Source organism: Temnothorax nylanderi, unplaced genomic scaffold, assembly GCF_030848795.1.
Source record: "Temnothorax nylanderi isolate EJ_2023f unplaced genomic scaffold, tnyl_v1.0 TNYL_tig0024_pilon, whole genome shotgun sequence".
NCBI lineage: Eukaryota > Metazoa > Arthropoda > Insecta > Hymenoptera > Formicidae > Temnothorax > Temnothorax nylanderi.
In genome coordinates, this window is record NW_027249086.1 from 1,772,742 (window position 1) to 1,793,270 (window position 20,529).

General features: G+C 36.4%; 5 protein-coding genes across 18 annotated transcripts; 3 read left to right on the top strand and 2 right to left on the bottom strand.

Annotated features, from left to right (window-relative positions):
- The first annotated feature begins 63 nt into the window (after positions 1-63).
- LOC139769819 (probable palmitoyltransferase ZDHHC24) lies at positions 64-3,297 on the top strand. The gene has a single exon (XM_071701242.1). It carries the CDS (start codon positions 251-253, stop codon positions 1,094-1,096), a length of 846 nt encoding a protein of 281 aa, XP_071557343.1. The 5' UTR covers positions 64-250; the 3' UTR covers positions 1,097-3,297.
- Positions 2,594-7,657, bottom strand: LOC139769809 (sulfhydryl oxidase 2). Of its 9 annotated transcripts, none has more exons than XM_071701222.1 (5): positions 7,538-7,657; positions 7,379-7,442; positions 6,236-6,580; positions 5,781-6,033; positions 2,594-5,418 (listed from the first exon to the last, which is right to left on the bottom strand). In XM_071701222.1, exons 3-5 carry the CDS (start codon positions 6,531-6,533, stop codon positions 3,984-3,986), a joined length of 1,986 nt encoding a protein of 661 aa, XP_071557323.1. In that variant the 5' UTR covers positions 6,534-6,580; positions 7,379-7,442; positions 7,538-7,657; the 3' UTR covers positions 2,594-3,983. The 9 variants fall into 9 exon arrangements, with proteins under 9 accessions (XP_071557323.1, XP_071557321.1, XP_071557320.1 ...); XM_071701220.1 differs by having other exon boundaries at positions 7,357-7,442; positions 7,538-7,647; XM_071701219.1 differs by having other exon boundaries at positions 7,357-7,442; positions 7,508-7,596.
- A 102-nt stretch (positions 7,658-7,759) lies between these two features.
- Positions 7,760-9,712, top strand: Lamtor3 (Late endosomal/lysosomal adaptor, MAPK and MTOR activator 3). Its single transcript, XM_071701246.1, has 4 exons — positions 7,760-7,902; positions 7,985-8,242; positions 8,384-8,611; positions 8,729-9,712. The coding sequence occupies exons 2-4, from the start codon at positions 8,234-8,236 to the stop codon at positions 8,864-8,866; spliced, it is 375 nt and encodes a 124-aa protein (XP_071557347.1). The 5' UTR covers positions 7,760-7,902; positions 7,985-8,233; the 3' UTR covers positions 8,867-9,712.
- Positions 9,160-12,290, bottom strand: LOC139769817 (glyoxylate reductase/hydroxypyruvate reductase). The gene is made up of 7 exons (XM_071701238.1): positions 12,051-12,290; positions 11,895-11,975; positions 11,683-11,822; positions 11,044-11,233; positions 10,507-10,673; positions 9,835-10,125; positions 9,160-9,630 (listed from the first exon to the last, which is right to left on the bottom strand). Exons 2-7 carry the CDS (start codon positions 11,969-11,971, stop codon positions 9,506-9,508), a joined length of 990 nt encoding a protein of 329 aa, XP_071557339.1. The 5' UTR covers positions 11,972-11,975; positions 12,051-12,290; the 3' UTR covers positions 9,160-9,505.
- An 867-nt stretch (positions 12,291-13,157) lies between these two features.
- Positions 13,158-20,389, top strand: Papi (tudor and KH domain containing protein papi). 6 transcript variants are annotated; one of them, XR_011717632.1, is made up of 10 exons: positions 13,158-13,257; positions 14,582-14,740; positions 14,869-15,295; positions 15,383-15,706; positions 15,879-16,079; positions 16,205-16,362; positions 16,524-16,744; positions 16,822-16,999; positions 17,604-17,793; positions 17,904-18,665. XR_011717632.1 is itself a non-coding variant. In XM_071701233.1 (10 exons), the coding sequence occupies exons 2-10, from the start codon at positions 14,627-14,629 to the stop codon at positions 20,048-20,050; spliced, it is 1,992 nt and encodes a 663-aa protein (XP_071557334.1). In that variant the 5' UTR covers positions 13,158-13,257; positions 14,582-14,626; the 3' UTR covers positions 20,051-20,389. The 6 variants fall into 6 exon arrangements, 5 of the variants coding, with proteins under 5 accessions (XP_071557334.1, XP_071557330.1, XP_071557333.1 ...); XM_071701233.1 differs by lacking the exon at positions 17,904-18,665 and adding an exon at positions 19,733-20,389 and having other exon boundaries at positions 17,604-17,654; XM_071701229.1 differs by having other exon boundaries at positions 17,604-17,666.
- The last annotated feature ends 140 nt before the right edge of the window (positions 20,390-20,529 follow it).

Below are 20,529 nucleotides of genomic sequence, written 5' to 3' on the forward strand. Positions count from 1 at the left end.
GACGGTGCAGGTAGGTGCAAGCGAGTGCAAGAAGTTCAACTAGTGACCGGCCACCACGTGACCGACGTTTTACGCATGCGCGGAGAAGTCACGTTCAGCCGCCGGCGGCCGGGCGGCCGGGCGTAGTTTCAAAATGGCGTGAGTCAACGTAAACATCAGCTACATCTCCAGAGATAATAAAGCAGCGGCGATAAAATCGCGAGGGCAGCCGAGGTTAATGTGATCCGAGAGAGGAGCGAGCGGCGCGACGATGATAATCCGGAAAAGCGTGTGGCCGCGGACTGTCAGCGATCTGCTGTCGATGGCCTTCGTCCTGACCATCGCGCCCCTCTTGTACTGGTTCGGGTTGTGGGTCGTCCTGCCAGGACTGTACGGGGACGAGAACCTGGCGTACACCCTCCACTTCGCCCTCGGCAGCTTCATCATGCTGAATATCGTAGGTAACTTCACGTACACGGTGCTGTGCGACACCAGCACCGGCGGCGGCGGCCGAATCGTGCCGGTGAGCACCGCCCGGGCGGCGGACGGCTGGCGGCTGTGCGCCGCCTGCGAGTGCCTGTCGCCGCCGCGCTCCTGGCACTGCAACGTCTGCGACACCTGCATCCTGAAGCGCGACCACCACTGCGTGTTCACCGGCTGCTGCGTGGGCTACTACAATCACAGGTACTTCGTCATGTTCCTGTGGTACCTGTTCCTCGGCGCGGCGTACGCCTTCAGCTACGGCAGCCTCTTCATCTGGAGCAGGATACCCTTCGAGTTCCCGATGTCGATCGTCAAGATGGTCTTCCCCGTGGCGATCTTCTTCTTCGGCTTCGACAGCTCCATCGATCAGTTCTACCTGTTGCTGTACGTCGTCTCGGCGGTGGGCACTCTGTACACCGGGGTGTTGTGCGTTTATCACTTTAGTTTGATTCTCAGGGGCGTTGTGGGCGACGAGAGCAATAAGAAGGATTTTAGGTACGACTTGGGCTGGAGAGATAATGTTAGGGAGGTATTTGGAGAACGATGGTATCTGACGTGGCTGCTTCCTTATATCAAGTCACAGTTGCCTCACGATGGAGTGACATGGTATCACTTGTGTTCGAAGAAGGATTGAGTTACCTCAACCAACTGTTGTGATTCTTTTTAAACTATGAAGTGCGTTGGAAACAAGCATTTGTTGTCTGTGTTAAAAGTGCCGAAGATACTTCTGATGGCCAAAGAACAAATTTAACTGCTAGAAAGATTACGCTTTTTTTAATCGAAGGACACTAATTGAAGCAATTAATAAACAATGTAGGGGAGACCGGGGCTAAGCCGACACTATTTTTTCAAAGGCAATTTTTAATATTTAATTAAAATTTTTAGGCAAATTCAATGGTACATATTTAAAGAGTGTTTCTTCAGGTACAAAATTGATTGAGGAAGTTTTGCTGTACGTCGCTTTGTTTTGCCGCCAGGAAAGGAAAAGTGACGCGAAGACTAATTTTCGAATTGAAAAATGCCGGGGCAAACTCGACACCCCGCCGGGGCAAACTCAACACTTTGTCTGATCGACACAATTTGATCTGGAACTTATTTTTTACTGTCTGAAAATGAAAATACATTGTTTATTGTGTATTTAAAAAGTACAAAAATTCGGAATAAAGTAGCTAGAACAATCATTTGAAATAATGAGAACAAAAATTGTTGAACTTTCAATTATCTTCATCTAAACTCATGTCTGAAAAACAATTAATGCAAGTAAACTCGCGATCGGACGTGCGCATACATTTGTCATGAGCCATACGGCTGCATGACAAGCATCGTTTGTTACTGGGAGCCGACGAAACGGCGTGGTGTTGACTTTGCCCCGGACGTCGTTTTTCACTTTTGTCACTTCAAAAACATGAACATTTTGAAAATATGCAAAAACGATTATCGGATTCATATAGAGCATCAAATTTCCCATCAAAATCACTTACCGGTAGATTCGCAAGAGTAAAGCTCGATGAAAGAGTAGACATTTTCGAGAGATCAGAAAAATTACTTTTCACTATCAAAAACGCTTATGTCGCGTTAAAAATTACACTATAACTCAGAATGTTACCAAATTCCGTTGATAATACTGGCACATAAAGACGCATTTACAGTAGGAAAGGCAAGTTTCTACGATAGATTTAAATTGGCAAAAAGCCTAGTGTCAAGTTTGCCCCGTTGTCGGCTTAGCCCCGGTCTCCCCTACGCTTTTTTAATCAAAGAACAGTAATTGAAGTAATTAATTAATGAATAATCTATTGTACTTCAAAGTGTATCATCTATTCTGTATCGTAGTTGTAAACAAGATTTCTATCAAATAGGCAGTATTATATAATTTTATTTAATTATATATATAAATCATTGTATATTTCTTTGGCACACATTTTTGAAGTTACATTGATATTAATTGTCTCTTGTGTTAAAGCTGAATGAACGCTCGAAAAACTTCCCAAGTTTCTTCTTATTTTCTTAATTGTCTGATATTTTATTTTTTGAAGAAAACTTAGACTTTAAATACTTTATAAAGCGTGTCAATTGTTACTGTTTTTAAACACAATAGAATATTTAATTGTATAATTATATATTCAATTGTACATTTTAATTTAATTGTATATTTTATTAGAAAACTGTACATAAGAAAGACAATGGCTTATAATATACATAATCAGTGGAAGTAATTTTTCTTGAGTGCCTATTTACAAATAATCAACAAAAGATCGACTTTCATCGGCGTACAGACATTTGTGACTTATATATCACAATCGTCTTTTATATGAATTCTCTGATTAATCTTTCAAGTTTGCAATTTGACATCTCATTTGCTTAATATCTAATTAAATGTTAACAGTTGTTATATGTATGTATGATTCTTTTCTTCATCTGAATATCTGCCGGTTTCCCTAAACAGTATAAAGTTTTTCATGTAAAAGTGTAAAAGATCTAAAAAGTGTTTAAAAAAAGGTGCATGCAAACATTTCAGGAAGCATGTTGCTATGGAATAAAATAGTAGTAGAAGAATACTATCTTTCATCTGATATCTTATGGTAATTAATTGATTGTATTATGATTTTATACTGTTTAGGGTTTTTTTTCGATGCAATACATAATAATAATAATGATGTAACTCCGACAGAAAATCATTTCGGCCACGTCGCTGAGCACTCGCGGTACACATATTATTTTTAATGACGTACTGTTTCATGAGGATTATAAATGCACTCTCTGACGTTCCAGCAAGATGAGTTTTACCCTACATATACTCCGTATATATAGTGATATTAAATAATCAAATGTACTTTATGAATGTACCTTTTTACTTGATCCACATTCTTATCTTGTCACCTGTATATGTTATCAGACATACATCTATACTTCTATATCTTTTACAAGATGATACGAATCTCGGAATAAAAATCTCGTAGAAACCGATAATAAAGATATATTCTTTGGATGAGTTCAAGGCAAATGTTACAAAGCAAGATCGCTAATTCAAAAGGACTTGGGGGAAAATTTTATAACTATTCGGCAATTCAATCTTTGTTGAAAAAAAAAACTCGTGAAAGAATATATCGTTGATCCCTGCTTTGGGAATATTCTATACAAAATGCATGCTATTTTTGCCAGTAGAAAAATGTTAATTGACATAATCCGCAATAAATTATCTGATTCCAACCATCTTACTTGGAATCGAGTAAATGCTTTTCGATTCATTTCGAGTCATTTTGATTAGTTGATTACTATCGTTTCGCTACTGGCGTCACTGGTTTAATGCAGAAAAATTCTTAAATTACATTTGCCCAGATGCAAATTCGACTTTCATCACCGTTGGAATGATCGTTATATAGTTGGAAGATATCACAACCCAAAAGATTTGAGATTTACCGTTCTCTTGATTGAAACTCAAGTGTCTGAGTGATGCTTGCTGGTCCAGGAACGTTACGTGATTGCGGGCGCATAGAGTATAAGCGCCAAAATAAAAAACAAAATTATACTTTAGGCAATAAACTAATGTGACCTTTCTTTTTATATGTCCTCTTAACGGCGAACTTGATACATACTAGCACGAGTATCGCAGCCGAAGTAACGTATAACACCACACAGATGCTGATGTCAAATATGTTCAAGTCCCAACCGAAAGCTGTAGCGCGCTTCGTCTCCTTGGCGAGTCTCTCCAGCCTCACTCTCGAGCCATTGCCATTCGTCATGCCCGTGTCATCGGCATCGCTGATCCCGTCGAACTTGATGCTGCTGTAGCTGTATTTGAATTTTAGGTATCGTAAAACCTCCTCCTCATTCCAGCTATTGTTAACGTGTCTACACGTCGGGCAGTGTTTGGCCGCGGGATACTGTATCTTCCTGTGCTCGGGATCCTCCGTATCGTCGCCCGACAGTCGAGCGTTTACCTGATTGTGTGCCCGCCACAGCCAGAGCACGGCCTCGTCTTTGGTGCGCACGTCGAATATCTTGTTCGTGCCGGCCATCTCCACGAAATGCGCGGCACAGTCGGCGCAGCCGAAGAAGGTCCCGATGTAGCCGTGCATCGCTCGCAGCACCGCCGCGGGATCCTGCGAGATAGCCCGAGTAACGAACGCTTTGTTGTGCTCCAGCGCGAAATTTACGGTCAACATGTGAAACATGGTCCACAATCCGCAGGGATATCCGCGATACGAATCCGTGCTCCCCTTGCATCCTATCCACTGACGGGGCGCGCCCGAGTACACCGGCGACATTTCTTCCTCCGTCGTCTTCGCCAGCTGGCTGAACTCCTCGCCGGTCATCGCGTTCTTCTTCTCGACGACGTCGCGTATTATCTCCAGATACACGCTATGACGTCGTAGAGGAAAGTACGCCGCTAACACCGCGAGATATTTCTGTAACGCCTTCATTTTCTCACCGTCTATCGACTTCATCAAGGATATCTCATGATTGATCGAGTAACGCAGCGCACTCTCCAGATCGAGTTGATACAAATAATCACCGGTCTTTTTCGACATTTCTAGTTGTTCCTCTACCACTTCGTAACCCTTCGCAATCGTTGAGCTTCTTGTTCGATGCGTGTTCTCCGCATTTTGCACAGTGTCATGGGACACTGTCGTACCTACTTCGTCGATATTTACTCCTCTTGCAATCAAGTAATCTTTGATAGCTCGTCGAACTCCCTGCCTCGTTGGTATTCTCACGCTGACGACCCTTTGCGATTCATTGCGTCCGAAAGCTATCAAGGTTGGGAACTTGGTAACCTTGTTCATCAAGCACAGTAGTTCGTTGTCGGAGGTCACCCTACGTATCTGTAAGCTGCTGATTTTGTGAAGATCAAGAATAACTTCCGCGCCCAAGAGTGAATCCGTGCTCTCGAAAATGAGGAAGAAATGCTTTACATTGCTAGATGCTGTTTTCCAAATGTCCGTTATTTCGACATTCCTGCGAACAAATATGATGTACTAAAATATTTTTTTTACGCAAAAATAGGGAAAAATTTAATCTCTTGACTTATTCACAGATAATCGCTAAAGAAAAAATTCTTTTTTGAAAAAATTGAGCTTGTCTTATTCACAAACATTAAATTGTCATAAACCTGAGAATATATATCTAAAATCTAATAAATCGAAAGCAACTACAAATAAGTTTTATAGCATGCCTTTAAATTGTGAATTATAGTATAAATAATTTAAAAAAAATATAAACAATTATGGATTATACACATATGTGGAGGACAAAAATCATTTTGTTTAGTCGTAACAAGAAAATATCTACGAATTAGCTGTGAAAAATTTATGATATACCTATATGGCGCAATGTTAGGCCATGTAGATCCTCGTCCTTCCTGTTGTTCCGTTTCGAGCCTGCTAATTAAATTATGTCTCACCGAATCAACGCTGTCCCCCTTTTCTATTACTATACCCAAGGACGGTGGGTGTGCGTTTATAGAGAAATATTTCAGCATTGGATAGTGCATAATCTCGTACTCGCGACAGATTGGATTGTTGTCGTCATCGGCACAATCTATAGCCGCGACAACGACGATATCATTCCAAGCTGAAACATTGTTTCTATTTAACTAATTATTATGTATATACATATACATAAATAAGGGAATCAAAAGTGAGCGAATGATTTTGTCAATGCCATTTTCTATTCTGACCAAATTAATTCTTGGAGAAAATCACTTAAATATGTAATTTAATAAATTTTTTAAATATACAATTTTGTTTACAATTATTCGCAATAAATAACTTACATAGAATGTCGCTCGCCAAAGCCTTCCACGTCGGCGCGAATCTGTAACAAAAGCCGCACCAGCTGTTGTAAAACTCGACCAGCCAGCTCCTGGTACTTCCGTAAACGTTTGCCTTGAAATTTGTGGCATTGAGTATCACTACATCGTCACTGGCATTATACAAGCCTTGACCACCTAGCATAATCAGACTTTGATCCGGATTCTTATGAGGTACTACAGCTGCGCTGCTCCAGTTTATCGTTAGAACGTTGAGTAGGCACAACCTCAGTATAATCCCCGTTATCTCTAGCTGCTGCATCTTGTGTCTCCAATAACTAACATTAGAACTCAGCAACTCCCCTTTTTCTATAATTATGCAATATTGGTTGATCATTAGAATAATATATTAAATGATATATTAAATATGTCATTTTATCATCGCATATATCAACTTTGATATGCATTATATGGAGCTCTCGTTACAACATTTGGCAGTTTTACTATTCCTTGAATTCCTAACTTTACAATTCTTGGAAAAAAAAAACACATTAATCCAAGAATTGTTTGTAATTGAAAATAACTTAATAGTATAAAAATCTTACAATGTAATACTCAAAATATTATTTCCTATTGTTATCTATGCACTATCTATTTACTCTTCTGTGTTTTTTTATATTCCATTTCCAACAAACTAAATTTCAGGAGGAAAAAATACTTCTCGGCTAATTTTAGTTCTAAAATTTTAATTCTAAATGGCAAAGATAAAAAAAGTAAGATCATCAACTACTGATCGAAAGAACAGTCGATGATTCTGCAATATCTCGAACACATATCACTTTCAAAAATAATTAAATACAAAATTTGCTTTCCAAGGACTAACGTAAGCTGAATTTTAGATAAAATGAGAAGAATCCACTGGACTTTCCATACGGGAATTACATAAATTCGAGTTCTACGTAAAATGGAAAAAATCCGCCAGACGTTCCGCAAGAGACTTTACACAATTCGAATTTCGTGCGAGGGAAAGCCAACACTGAGACAAATTGCAAGTAATGTTATTTTATAATATGCGATACAACGTGCCGATAGATTGCCTCCGATTACATGAAAAAGAAAAAAAAAAGATTGTATGGATACAGCACCTTCCTACGTGTTATCTCGTACCTCTCGACAGATACGTTCCCACTCGGCTGACACGTCGAGCGATATGAGACCTCGTCGGTTCCACCTCAACATTAGAGGGAGTAATTTCTTAATTTAGTAATTTACATTGATGTACTACATGGTACATACCGATCACGACGTGATCAAACATAACCTAACCTAACGACACCATCCGTAATGCCTAATTTGCACTGGCGTGCGAGTGTTGGTGATGTCAGATGTGGATGTGCGTACAAAGTTCTGTTCCTTATAACTGCGCTACGTAACACTTTCTGCACTCTGAAATGAGATAGACACGCGATTAGTTGTCGGTTGAGAAAAGGAAGATAGAGAAAAAGTACAAAGAAATTCAGCTGCAGAGAACTGATCTGATTGTAGGTTTGTTCTTTGTATCTGCTCTGTCTTGCACTTCTCGAAATGAAATAGAAAATATAAATAATATAATTAGACGAAGAGAAGAAGAAAGTTGAAGAGTACAAAGATTTCAGCTACAAAGTGGGTGTATTAATAAACAATATCGCGAGGTAGGATGAGAAAGTTAAATATTTTTTTATAATACTTTGCAGAATTTTAACTTTTCTATATTTATTGCGGTGCTTTTTGCAGGAGGGATTGATGTCAAACCCAATACAAATCCCAGTAGAGTGAAATAACGGTGGAGCTTTTGTAAGAACGATTAGAATTTATTGCTGTTATACGTAGCAATCGTCACGTCTCATCGATCGTAAAAAGGCGTGTCGTGTATCGCGATAAGGTTATCGAAGGCGAAAGGTGATAACGCTCGACGATCGTGTGCATCCGAAGAAACTAATCCTATCGCTTGGTCGTCGTTTACGGCCACGTTTTCCAGAAAGAATGACAGTTGTAAGTTTGGACATTCGCTGTAAAAAGCGTTGCATTCTTTTGCATTTGAGGTTATACGCTTTGTTTTGATTAGATGTGAAATATTTCGGATCTTGTTCGATCGTTCTATCTGTTGCTCAGATTGCGCTTTTGTTATTTTAGGAATTGAAGAAGTTTCTTTACGGACTGCTAACCGACGTAGAAGGTTTGCACAGCATATTAATTACGGACAGGGACGGAGTGCCTGTTATATCCGTAGCTAACGAAAAGGCACCAGAGTTAGCTACGAGAGCCAGTTTTTTATCCACTTTCGGAATGGCTACGGATCAGGGAAGTAAACTGGGACTTGGCAAAAATAAAACCGTTATATGCATGTACAGTAATTACCAGGTAAAATGCGCGACAAAAGTATGAAATAAATTTTAAAATTAATGTATTACGAGTATAATTTGTCTATTCGATGAAATTGTTTTTGCAGTTAAGAATCTTCTTTTATTTTCTTTTCAGGTAATCCAGATGAATAAGTTGCCATTGGTTGTTAGTTTTATCGCTAGTCACAGCTGCAACACTGGCCATGTATTGTCGCTGGAGAACAAGATTGACCCTATTTTAAGTAGTTTAAAAAATGCAGTGGTGGAAGCCTGATGGTTACCCGTTGTTCATTACGGGTGATAAATGCTGAACACTTCAGAATCTGTGAATTATTGCAAGTACTGCATAAACAGTCTTTTTTTTTTAAGATATTAAGAATGACGTGTTTTCACGTTTTTACTTGCTTGCATTTGTTCATAATGTTGCAAGTGTGTTTTGAAAAGTAATTATTACATAATATTTTGATGTAAGAACTTATCACAGAGAAGTTTTTTTTGAGAAATTCAGAGATTTATACTTAGAGCTAGAATATTATTTATTTGTTTAAAAAAATACTACACGTGATATCTTTTATAAAATAATGTATTCTATAACTTTCCAATTTATGACATTAATTTAGTAATAAATTGATAAGAATATTTGAATATTAATAGATTTAGATGAAAGAGCAAGTTTTGATCATGAGACTTCAAGAAACATCTAAATATACTAACGCCGTTGTACAATTTTTGAAGATATCCTACTACGTAGCATTATTTATATAAAACCATTTCAATATAACAATAAATAAATAAATTGGATTTGATAAGCAAGATTTTCAAAAATATTTAGAGAAAATTCATTTTATATACCAATAAAAATATTTACTTGATCGCCTGACGGATATAATTACAACGTACAAAGAAGATGGATTTAGGATAAAGGTATAGCGTATACCAAGTCTTCGCCCCTAAGGCCGTTGACAATATTTTGCGCTGCGACTTTGGCCATGTCATCACGGGTTCTTATCGTCGCGCTGCCTAAGTGTGGCACAATTTCTGTAATAACCAAAATATAAAATTGCTAATAAGATACACTACATGTAAATTATGATACAATATTAGATATATTATAGCATTACATTCCTTGAATTTTGAAATTGTAGAATTCCTAAGAGCATGATCGATTTTTTTAATACTCAGGTGTGCGATATTCCGTGTTATAAGAAAGAATAACAAGAAAATGAAAATGATTATACCGACCAACATTACGTAGTGTTAGAAGTTTGTGTTCACGTGGTAGCGGTTCCGGATCGGTGACGTCTAGTCCGGCAGCGAATATCTTCATCTTACAAAGAGCTCTCTCAAGTGCATCGGTATCGACGATCTCACCGCGAGCCACGTTCACGAAGATGGGTTTCTTCTTCATTTTCTCAAAAGCGTTGTCGTCGAAACGTTTTCGGGTTTCATCAGTCAGAGGTGCCGAAATCACGAGAAAATCGCTCTGCTCCAGAAGCTTATCCCAAGTTACATAGTCCACTCCAAGTTCCTTTTCTGAATCATATTACTCGTTTTAAAGGATTACTGCGTTGTGTAATTATTGGATTACGTGTGTGTAAAAAATTTGTTCCAATAATAATCCTATAAATGCACTATTCAGATAAACGCAGAAGAAATTTTCACGAAGCAATTAAAGATTTATTTATTATTGGAAATCTATTTAATTAACGAACCTAGACTCTTGGGAATTTCTATATTTTTAGATAAATATAATAAAATTAATAAAAACATATATATTTTAATCTATATTTCGCATATTGAACTCTTATAGGTAAAATTGTATGAAGTAAAATATATTGACAATATATAGAATATAGACATGTAGAACATTGAGACTGGAAAAAATATTAGTCTCCTAATAAGTTGCGAGCGTACCTACTTCTTCCTTGCGCGTACGTCCGGTGTAGATAAATTTCCCTACTTCGAATGCCTTCAATCGTTTAACTATTTCTTTGCCGATATTTCCTAGGCCAAAGATGCCGACCGTAGAATCTCGTAAATCTCGTCCCAGCAGCCACTGTGGTCCTGTACTTCTCTCGCATCTTAATTATACGTTATTAATTGTATTATATATCTATTGCTACACTATACAGTTTTTGATTATACGTATATAAGCAACCTGATAAAAGCATAGACGATAGAAGCAGACTTAACATATAATTTTATTATAGACCATTCGGCTAGATCTATACTTACATACATATATCAATGCAATATAAATGCAGAATAAAAAAAATATACATGGAGAATATTTATCAAACGTACCAGAAAGAGAACCGATATTCATTGAACAAGAAAGCACTTTGATTATATCGATTATTATTCTATCTAATGATCTAATCTTATCGGACTTTTCAAGCAAGGATTTTTATATCGATTGAATTGTAATCTAAAATGAGTCAAAACAGTTACTTTTCCAGCTTCTGGCGACCCTCATGGGCGCGTCTCGCCGCGGCTAACAACAAGAGCACTGCCATTTCCGCGACTGCAGCGGACAGCACCTCCGGTGTGTGCCCGGCTTTAATTCCTCTTTCTTTAATTAATGTAGTATCTAAGTGATCATATCCGGACGACATTGTCGATATGACCTTTAAATTTTTCCCTGAAAAACGAAAGTCAAATTCGTTGATTTGCTTGATAAAATCTCGCAGTCACATTTTTTTACGCTTTAAAAGAAAAGATATGCATTCGCATATCGTGTACTTTTTTTTTTAAACAGTTACAATTGATTCATCTCATTCTTCATCCTGTGCTTGAAAGTCTTGAAATAAAATCGCGCCGTTCCAAAAGCCGATGTTATTAATTTTAACATTAAACAATTTTAAATGCTCTCCTTTTCCTACGCTTCTTGACGCTTCATTCAAGATATAATTTGTAGGCATTTGTAGAAAACACATCAATTAAGTTTCAAGAGCGTATTTTTTAAACATTCAAACAAACGTTGAAACGAGTTTTGCTTGAGACAATTTGGACGGCTGCGTAATCATGGAACCGCTCAAGACAGGAAATGAAGAAGTTCTATCGAGAAAAGCAATAAAAATGGATCTCTACCGGCGGCATCGAGAAACTCCTCGTCAACTTTAACTTTGCTAGCGAGGAATACAGCATCGAAGCTCTGCTCCTTAAGAGTGTCCAATATTTTTGATCGACATACATCTGCATTATAATTCTCTAGAGTAGCGACCTCGCAGCTACATAAACAATAGTAAACGATGAGTAATCTGTATAATTTTCTTAAATATTCCAAATTTATTCAGACTTACTTGTGAGCCTGAAGCAACTCGATGCCGGGCTTGGGCACCTCCTTGTGGTCCACCAAAACCTTCCATGGTCGACTCATTGCGCTGTTTAAATCAGGAAATTGAAAGATAATAATCGATTCGTCAAAACACGTTTGCAGATGCCACGGGCGTACTCACGTAATCTCTAAATATTTCTCCCGGCGATGAAAAAGTCCTCTATCAACTTAACTCAGTTTCAAGGATTCACCGAGTCGCACAAACGGATTTGACAGACATTTGTCTGATACAGCGATTGTAGACCGGGTCTGTAGGCTTCCACCGACTGCGACCTGCGACTTTCACGTATACTGCTCTCCGATATCTATGTCAAACACTCGACGGAGCGATGCGTTGTGCGAGCTCGATTAGATATACCAGTACAAACCGGTTTAGATATAACAACAAAACAAAGATAACGGACAAGACTGAAGACGTTCCATTCCATCAAGGGTTGTCAAGGATATATATTGAATACATAGTTACATAACATAAATTCACAAGCTACGGGAAGTTAACCGCAAGTAGCGGTGCGAAGGACACGTGAATTGAATTAGCACAGTTTTCATCTTTTTCTCTTTTTCTCTCCAACGTGAAAAGAAATTAAAAAGAGGAAAAATGAACTGTGCAAGAAGTTCAGCTAAAACGAAACAGGCCTATCGTCAAAGTTAATCAGCTGAATATATTTCGATAAAATCGAAAAAATTATCAGCAAACACACAGAATTTCGATGCAACCGCGAACTTAATTCAATTTGAATTTTACACTCTCAGATTATTTGTAAGATGCGAAATGAAGTAAGCTGATAAACCATCTAGGGTGTCATACCTTCCTAATATCAAGATCGTAGCCCTTGAAACTCGAATTCGTGACTCACTTCAGACCATTCTATCTTTTCGAATTATAAACGTCACGTGGGGTCACGTGAGGTATTCCTGCTACCTGCCTGCACTTTCTGCACTCCAGGGCTTCGTTTTCTCGCTCTCTCTCCAACGCCCGAATGCATATCTATCTCTTTTTAGGTGCAAATATTTTCAGAGATTTCAAGCGACGTGGACAGATCTATGGTTGATAAATGGCCGCGTTTAGCAGACACAACTGTTGAGTTCGTCTTATCAACACTCTGCGTTGATTGGTTGGTTCTAAAAGTAAGAGCCAATCACGTTCGACTGTTACTGAGCGGCTTGGTCTGCTGAACGCGCCCATTTTGATAACGTTCTACGCATGCGTATAGCGCTCCGCCCCGGCCCCCGGCTTCCGAGAGATGAGAGATGGTATTCCGCCGGGTTCTATATATATCGCAGAGATTTATTTATTATTCCGCGTGGTCAGATTCTATTTAACTGAGGTATGTATTCGATTTATGTTAATAAATTATGTCATGTGTGTGTTATGTGAGCGTATTTATAACCGATAACTATATTTAACAGAGACAAGTAGGGACAATATAGGAGAAACATAAGAATGAAAATGAGAGGTTAGTGCGCGTCTCTTTCCAAGTGCAAGGAAAGCGGCCGCATCTTTTTTCTTTCCATCGATTGCGTGATCGGACGAGAAAAGCATCTGACTCATTATATTATTGGTATCTCTCATTAATGCTTGTTAATAGCAATCTTTGCGGTTCTAACGGGAACGCGAAGTTTGTCTGTTTGAATCCACGATTGAGGTTATGACACGTGAACGGTGATGTAATCGCTAAAGATATCAACGAACTGTATAGTGTATTGGAAGGTGAATGGAACTGCCAGGCTTAATTAGCACCCGGGCAAAAAGAAGAAAAAGATGGGTTGATTAGGGATCATGGGTCTGTTTTCTGTTGCTGAACTAGTGCAGCCAGTTCAGCAATAGTCAGAAGACAGACCCTATTTCTGTTTCTTTAGCGAATTTGGATTGATCAATTGTTTTCTATTGTTTTCGAAGAATACAGCATTATAAAGGGACGAACTGGTTCTCCATCTTTTCGTCCCCTTTTTTTCTAATGTAGAGCACATTCCAGTAATAGTCCTGGAAAAGATCTCAGAATTTTTCATAGTATTAATCGGAATTATTATCAACATTTGAAGACTGTCTTAGAATTTTAAGATTTTTTTCAGACTTTTAACACAAATTGGAACATCTTTCAGAAAAACTGACAAAATAATAATAAAATATTTCAGATTTTTCCCGCCAACACATCTTTGTAGAAATCTGAATAAATATAAGAAAATCGTTTATCAGTTTTTATCAGAAATTTTCATACATATACGGATACTGAAGTATTCCGAAAATCCTCATCCAATTATTTCTGAAAGTATCTGAGAAATTATTTATATATTTTTTCAAAATTTTTCATAAATCTAAATTCTTAGAAAATTTCTGAGAAAATATGAGAAATGTTTTCACCAGCGAGTTCGGTTAAATCGAGATTTTACACGAGATGTATCTCTTCATGAAATTATTGAATATTAGATTAGATTATTAAATTTTACGCCGAAAACGTAAGATAATCACATGTTACTGCTGAGAAAATTTCTGTTTTTTCCGATCAATACCTCTTTACGTATTAATAAAAACTGAAAAAAAATGCGAAATATATATTTTTTAATTATGTAAATTAGTATGTAAATATGTATAAATTATTAATTATATAAATAATACATGTATGTTTTCAATGTTTTTATATTTTGTTGCAGATATTTTACATCAAGATACATCATTTTGGTTAAATCCATAGAAAAATGAAGTGGATATCAAGTGTGAACAGACAGTCGGTATTGCCGATTTTATTAGGCATATCTCTAACAACTTTTGGACTGTCAGTGGCACTTGTGTTGTTTAATATGCTTGAAAAGGTAAAGTTTGCATTCCTACCACAAAATTTCTTTATGCCACTTTTTCTCGATTACAAATCTGTCTATATAAAGTTCAGTAAAGTTTATTTGTTTGCTAAACAAGTTTATCTATTAATATCGTGTCGCAGGATGATGATGATGATGATGATAGAAAGAAATATGATCGGGTAGCAAAGAGAGAGTCCAAACGTAAGGAAGTCTGTGTAAAATTGAGAATACCTCAGAAGTATGTACCCGCTGTTATCGGTAAAGGTGGTAATGTAATAAGAAATATCCAAGAGTTAACCAACACGCGGATCAAAATGGATAAGGAAATCCCATATGATTCAGAACGTATCTGTCACATATGGTCCGACGACATGAAAAACATTACCTCGGCGCAGGGTATGATACAAAATATAGTAGAGAATCAACCTGTCATCGAAACCTTTGAATTGTTCCTGTCTTTCGAAGGCTTTGACAGAGTTTTTCGAAGTCCAGCTGAATTTGTGCAACAGATTCAAAAAACCTACGGCGTAAAAGTTACAGTTGAGAATGGTGCTCATGAAACTGCAAGTACGTACATAATTTATATTGAGTAACGATAGTATTACTTATGTTACTGTGTATCGTGTTACTGTAATAATTACTAATTCTTTGCAGTTGGATTGAAGAAAAGGGTTACAATAAAGGGAACTGCTGACCAAATAGCATCAGCCGTTATAGAAATAGAAGACAGAGTTCAGGAAAAATTCGAAGCTCAATGTCGGCTAAAGATGTATCTTTCATCTGGAAGAATGCCTGTATATCGTAGAAATCCTGATACTGAAGACATGATAGAGAGTCCTGATAGTGATATTTATGATTATTTAGTGCCATATGATGTTTGCAGAGAAATCATAGAGAAAGATAGGTGTGCTATGGAAGAAATAGAAAAGTCTTCTGGTGCAAAAATCATTGGTTATGAAGCTATTGCTAAATACAAAGGTACATATCATTTTAACGTGTTTGTTACGATTTGTCTTGATTAATATATTTTGTTTCATTGTTAACTATATATATTATGATATACAATTAATTCTTTTTTAATTCTGTATTAATTCTGCTAGAATCTATAATAGCAATTGTTGTAGTAATCGTGGTAATTTATTTTTTATAGGTAAAAACAGAAATATAGTAATAAGGGGGACTGATAAACAAGTAAAGTTAGCCGCTAGTCTGATAGAAAGTAAAATTCAAGAGGCTAAATCTCAAATTGAATTAAATTGCGATGTTGCAATGAAAAGAATATCTGAATCGTCTTCAAGTAACAATAATTCTAGAACATCTAAGCATCTTATTTTAACTCCTGCATTACAAAGTACGTAATAAAAACAACTTGTATTCGTGAAACATTTGATTTTTGTAAATTATAATTTACAGCATTTCATTAAAGTTCATTAATTTGTTTGATACTGTATTACAATTAAATTTTAATTTTAATAGATGGTTCAATGGAAGTATATGTATCTGCGATGAAGTCGCCAAACCTGTTCTGGATTCAAGTGATCAATCGTGCAAACGCCGAGTTACAGCACTTAGTATACGAGATGACGGAATATTACAGTAATGAGGAAAATTGCAAGCTCCATATTTTGAAAACAGTAAGCGGAAGAGACGTGACTCGATTAACTTTAAGATATTGCTGTAGCAAGATATTTAAAATAAATATAAACGAGAGATAGAGTTGTACATACGATATTATATTATCACTAATAATATAGTTCAATTATATCTATCGTTTATAACCGGTTATTAATTCTAGATAATAAAAGGCCAAATGGTAGCAGTCAGACATAAATATGACAACAAGGTGTATCGTGCAGAAGTAATGTCCGTCATAAACTCCCCTATGTACCAAGTCTTTCTTGTGGATTATGGAGATGTGAAAATCGTGCATGAAGATGATATGTTGGAACTCCGTACAGACATGTTGAGCTTACGACAGCAGGCGGTGGAGTGTTCGCTGGCAAACGTGAAGCCACGGTAAATCAATATCTCACTGATCAATGACTTCATTTCAGTTATTGATCGCCTTCAATGAAACATATTGTTATTTTCAGAGGAGACAAGTGGACTTCCAAAGCCTGCAAGAAGTTCGCCGACTTGGTTTATTTAGGGAAATGGGAATCGCTTGTCGCTACAGTTAAAGGCTACAAAGAGCGTGTGGTCGCACGCGAAGAACCTCACCGTAAAGGGTCAGTGATTCCTTGCATTGATCTGTACAAGGCTAGCACTCAGGTAAGAAAGGGGTATAAAAAATTTCTAAATTTCCTAAATTTTGAACTCTATATACTCAGTGTCCTCGCCATTTAAACACTTTTTGGCTTTATGCTTGGATTTCTGCAAAATATCGCGCCACAAATGTGCGACTTTATTGAGATTTTAAAACAATCTAATAATTTACGTATTAACATCTATATAGGTTTCCTTTTATTTATCAATTTTAAAAATATAATTTAAATATCTATTTTTCTATGAAAAATTTTTTAAAATAATTTATTGAATTTCTGTATTATGAATAATCGCGCTGTATCATAAAATACCGAAATTTTGTCAAATTTTATCGCAAATAAAAGATGCAAGTCGTCAATAAGTGTGAAGCGTAGATAAATTTTAAAAGGAAAAAACAGCTGTTGTATAATTTATGTAGTGAATGTTGTGCTCACACTGTTGCGTGGAATTAATTTTAATGACATATCTTAAAAATATCTTAGAAAGCTGTATTCGATGTTAATATTTCATTTGAAAATTGTATCAAAATAATTTTTCCTAAAAGAAAAACTTAGAACACGTATTACACACGTGTTTGTTTAAAAGTCTTATAAATGCTCTATCATTATAGAACATTGGGGATAACTTGGTACAAATGGGATTGGCTGAAATCGAGGAAGAAGTCTATTCGGAAGTGAGTTTCACATTGTCTCACCGTCGTAAATGCAATTCTCCATTCGTTCTATCCGATCCTGAGTAAATGCTATTCATAAGGCCAATATTAATTTGAAGAAATAATTGAATTAATGGTATCAAAAGAGGTAATAATGTTTATTTATCATATTTTTAAGAGTATACTGTGACTCACGAAACTGATGTGAATATTGACAATTCTTCTTTTCGTTTTATTTCATTTATAATAACTTTTTAGGAATCTGAGCAGCCGATCGAAGAAATAAGAAATACCGATAAAGAACTAAATGAACAATTCTCTCTGACCAGTAAAAGAAAAATATTAATATAGGACACACTACGCGAATAATCTTGAATGAATTTGAATAGTAACTTAGATGAAACATATCGAACTATTGAAATTAATCCAAACATCATGCAGAGCGAAACCAAGTATTAAGTTCTATTCTTTTTCTGTTTGGAGTCACTATACTGTATTATTTATATATACATATATAGTAGTTCCTATTTTATAATCAAAGTTTATATATGTGTATATAAAAAACACTAACTGTTTTTTAGTATATAGGATATAATATTTTTGATATATTGGAATCGGATATTATGACATACGTATTTGATTTTTTATTTTTGTAACTTTTTTTTAACTGTATTAACATATGACAATATATGCGATATGAGTGAATAATTAAATCGTAATATAATGGAATGATTTTTTAAGGATAACAGTTGGATAAACGGAAAAAAACAAATGTGAGAGTAGCTCTTTCAATAGTATAAAGATTTAGTACATTAATAATTATTACGTAAGTTTTTTCAGCTCACTCTGTTTAATAATGATAAAATGTGATAAGAAAAGAAAGATACTGATATCGTTGTTACAATAGTTTTCAAACTGATGACGATTAAACAAGGACAAGCGTATATAATGATAAAAAAAATAATTTTTGTTGATTTAAGAATGTAAGAATGTAAGAAAATAAATTTATTTTTTTAAAAACTGATTGTTCAAGTTATTAAACCGTCAACAAGTAGCTGAATCGGCAAGCGTGCCGCATCGAATCGCGGAAAGAAAAACGCACGGGGAAAATAAAGGATGATCGAAAGTTCGGTTAAAAGAAGATCGAAAGTGCCGAGGCGTGACTCGGGAAGAAGGATATAACGATTTTTTTTCGAGAACTCCGCTGCACGTTTCAACGGCTCGCGGTCGTACCAGCCTAGCGCGACAATTGACTCGCGATTGGGATAAACATGGTATAAGAAGTAGCCAGAAGTAATTGTCGGTTCCTTCCAGAGAGACTAGAAAGCTGCGGCGAAGCGAACCGTATAAAACGGCGACGACTGAGCTCCTCTCTTTAGTTCGACGAATCGATTTCCTGTTTACTTTCAGCTCACCGCAAGAATGATGAATAATTTGGTAAATAACATTTATATTGTTTATTATAACTTCATTAATCTCTTTACATAGAGTTATATTGCATTCGACAAATGGAATATCTCGTTTTTCAATAATAAAAAAAGGCTCGAAAAGTATATTTCACAAATTTATTCAAAATTAATTTTCATTATTTTGTGTATGTTTTTTTCTTATATTAAAATAAATTATTTTTAATTACCGTTGAAATGACTAATAATTAAAAAAGAATAATATAATTTCATAATAAAGATTAAAATGGAGACCATGTTAAAATCAAAATTTTTATTTTGACAAAATAATTTGATAGATTCTCTTCAATAGATCAAATTCTTGAATATGTGTACAGATTTTATTTTATAAATCCTTGCTTTGATTTCAAAATTATTGAATTTCAAGTACCAAAGAAAGATAATTTATATTAACACTTTATCTACTGCTCGCGGATAAAATCGATACACATTGTCGAACGTATTGTAAATGTTTTTCGAACAAAATTTGGAAATCGGTACATATAGCAGAATGATAAGAATAACGAAATGTTCATTGTCAATTATTATCCAATCGATGAGCGGTCAATAGGCAGTAAAAGGCCTATTAATAGGCTCCCGACTGATAAAGTATTAAATAAAATTTGATGTTTTTTTTTCTAGGGTATTGCATTGACGTTGCTGTGCGCTGTTTGCGGTGCACTAGGAGGCCGACGTTACATCGCTATTCCTGTCGACGGTATCGACGGTATCGACGTCATCGAGGTGAATCCGCTCACACCCTCGTTATCAAGGGTGGCCAGACAAACGGAGGCATATGTACCAGTTGCTGTATCCAGCGCTTCTCATCAAGACGACTCTGAGATACAGCGTTCCGAGCGATCGGCCGCACGTGTCCTGGACTATGTCGATTTCGGAGGACATACCGGCTCGAACGGAGCTTTCAGCTGGTATGCCGACTATCCGGCTCATCGTTTGTAATTTCCCAAGGCAAATCGAAGACGGCGCAGAACATCGTTAATGTAGTAATTAGAAGTTATATAAAATTGTATGTATAGCGACGAAGGCTGCATGAATGAAATTTAATCATCGGAAGTCTCTGGGAATAAAAGACATGAGACTTTATTAACGAGTTGTCTAGACTATAAAAGATGTAAATTCTCGAGTCTAATCTATAAGCAATTTCGATATTTTAATGCCGAAGAGTTCAAGGCTTTCAGGAAAGATTTTCGAGGCAGATGATGTAGCTTTATCTTGTGATCCAATTTTCTTTATTTTCTGGTATCTGTTTACGGTACAATAAATAGTGATGAAGATTGACATCTCATCGTTTTTGCGTTAATATTCAGCTAAGTATCCATGGATCTAAAAATTCAGTGATAGAACACGTCGAATCGGTCTTCGTCGCCGTTCGAAAAAAATAAACCAAAAATGTTCGGATTCCTCGGTAAGACAATAGG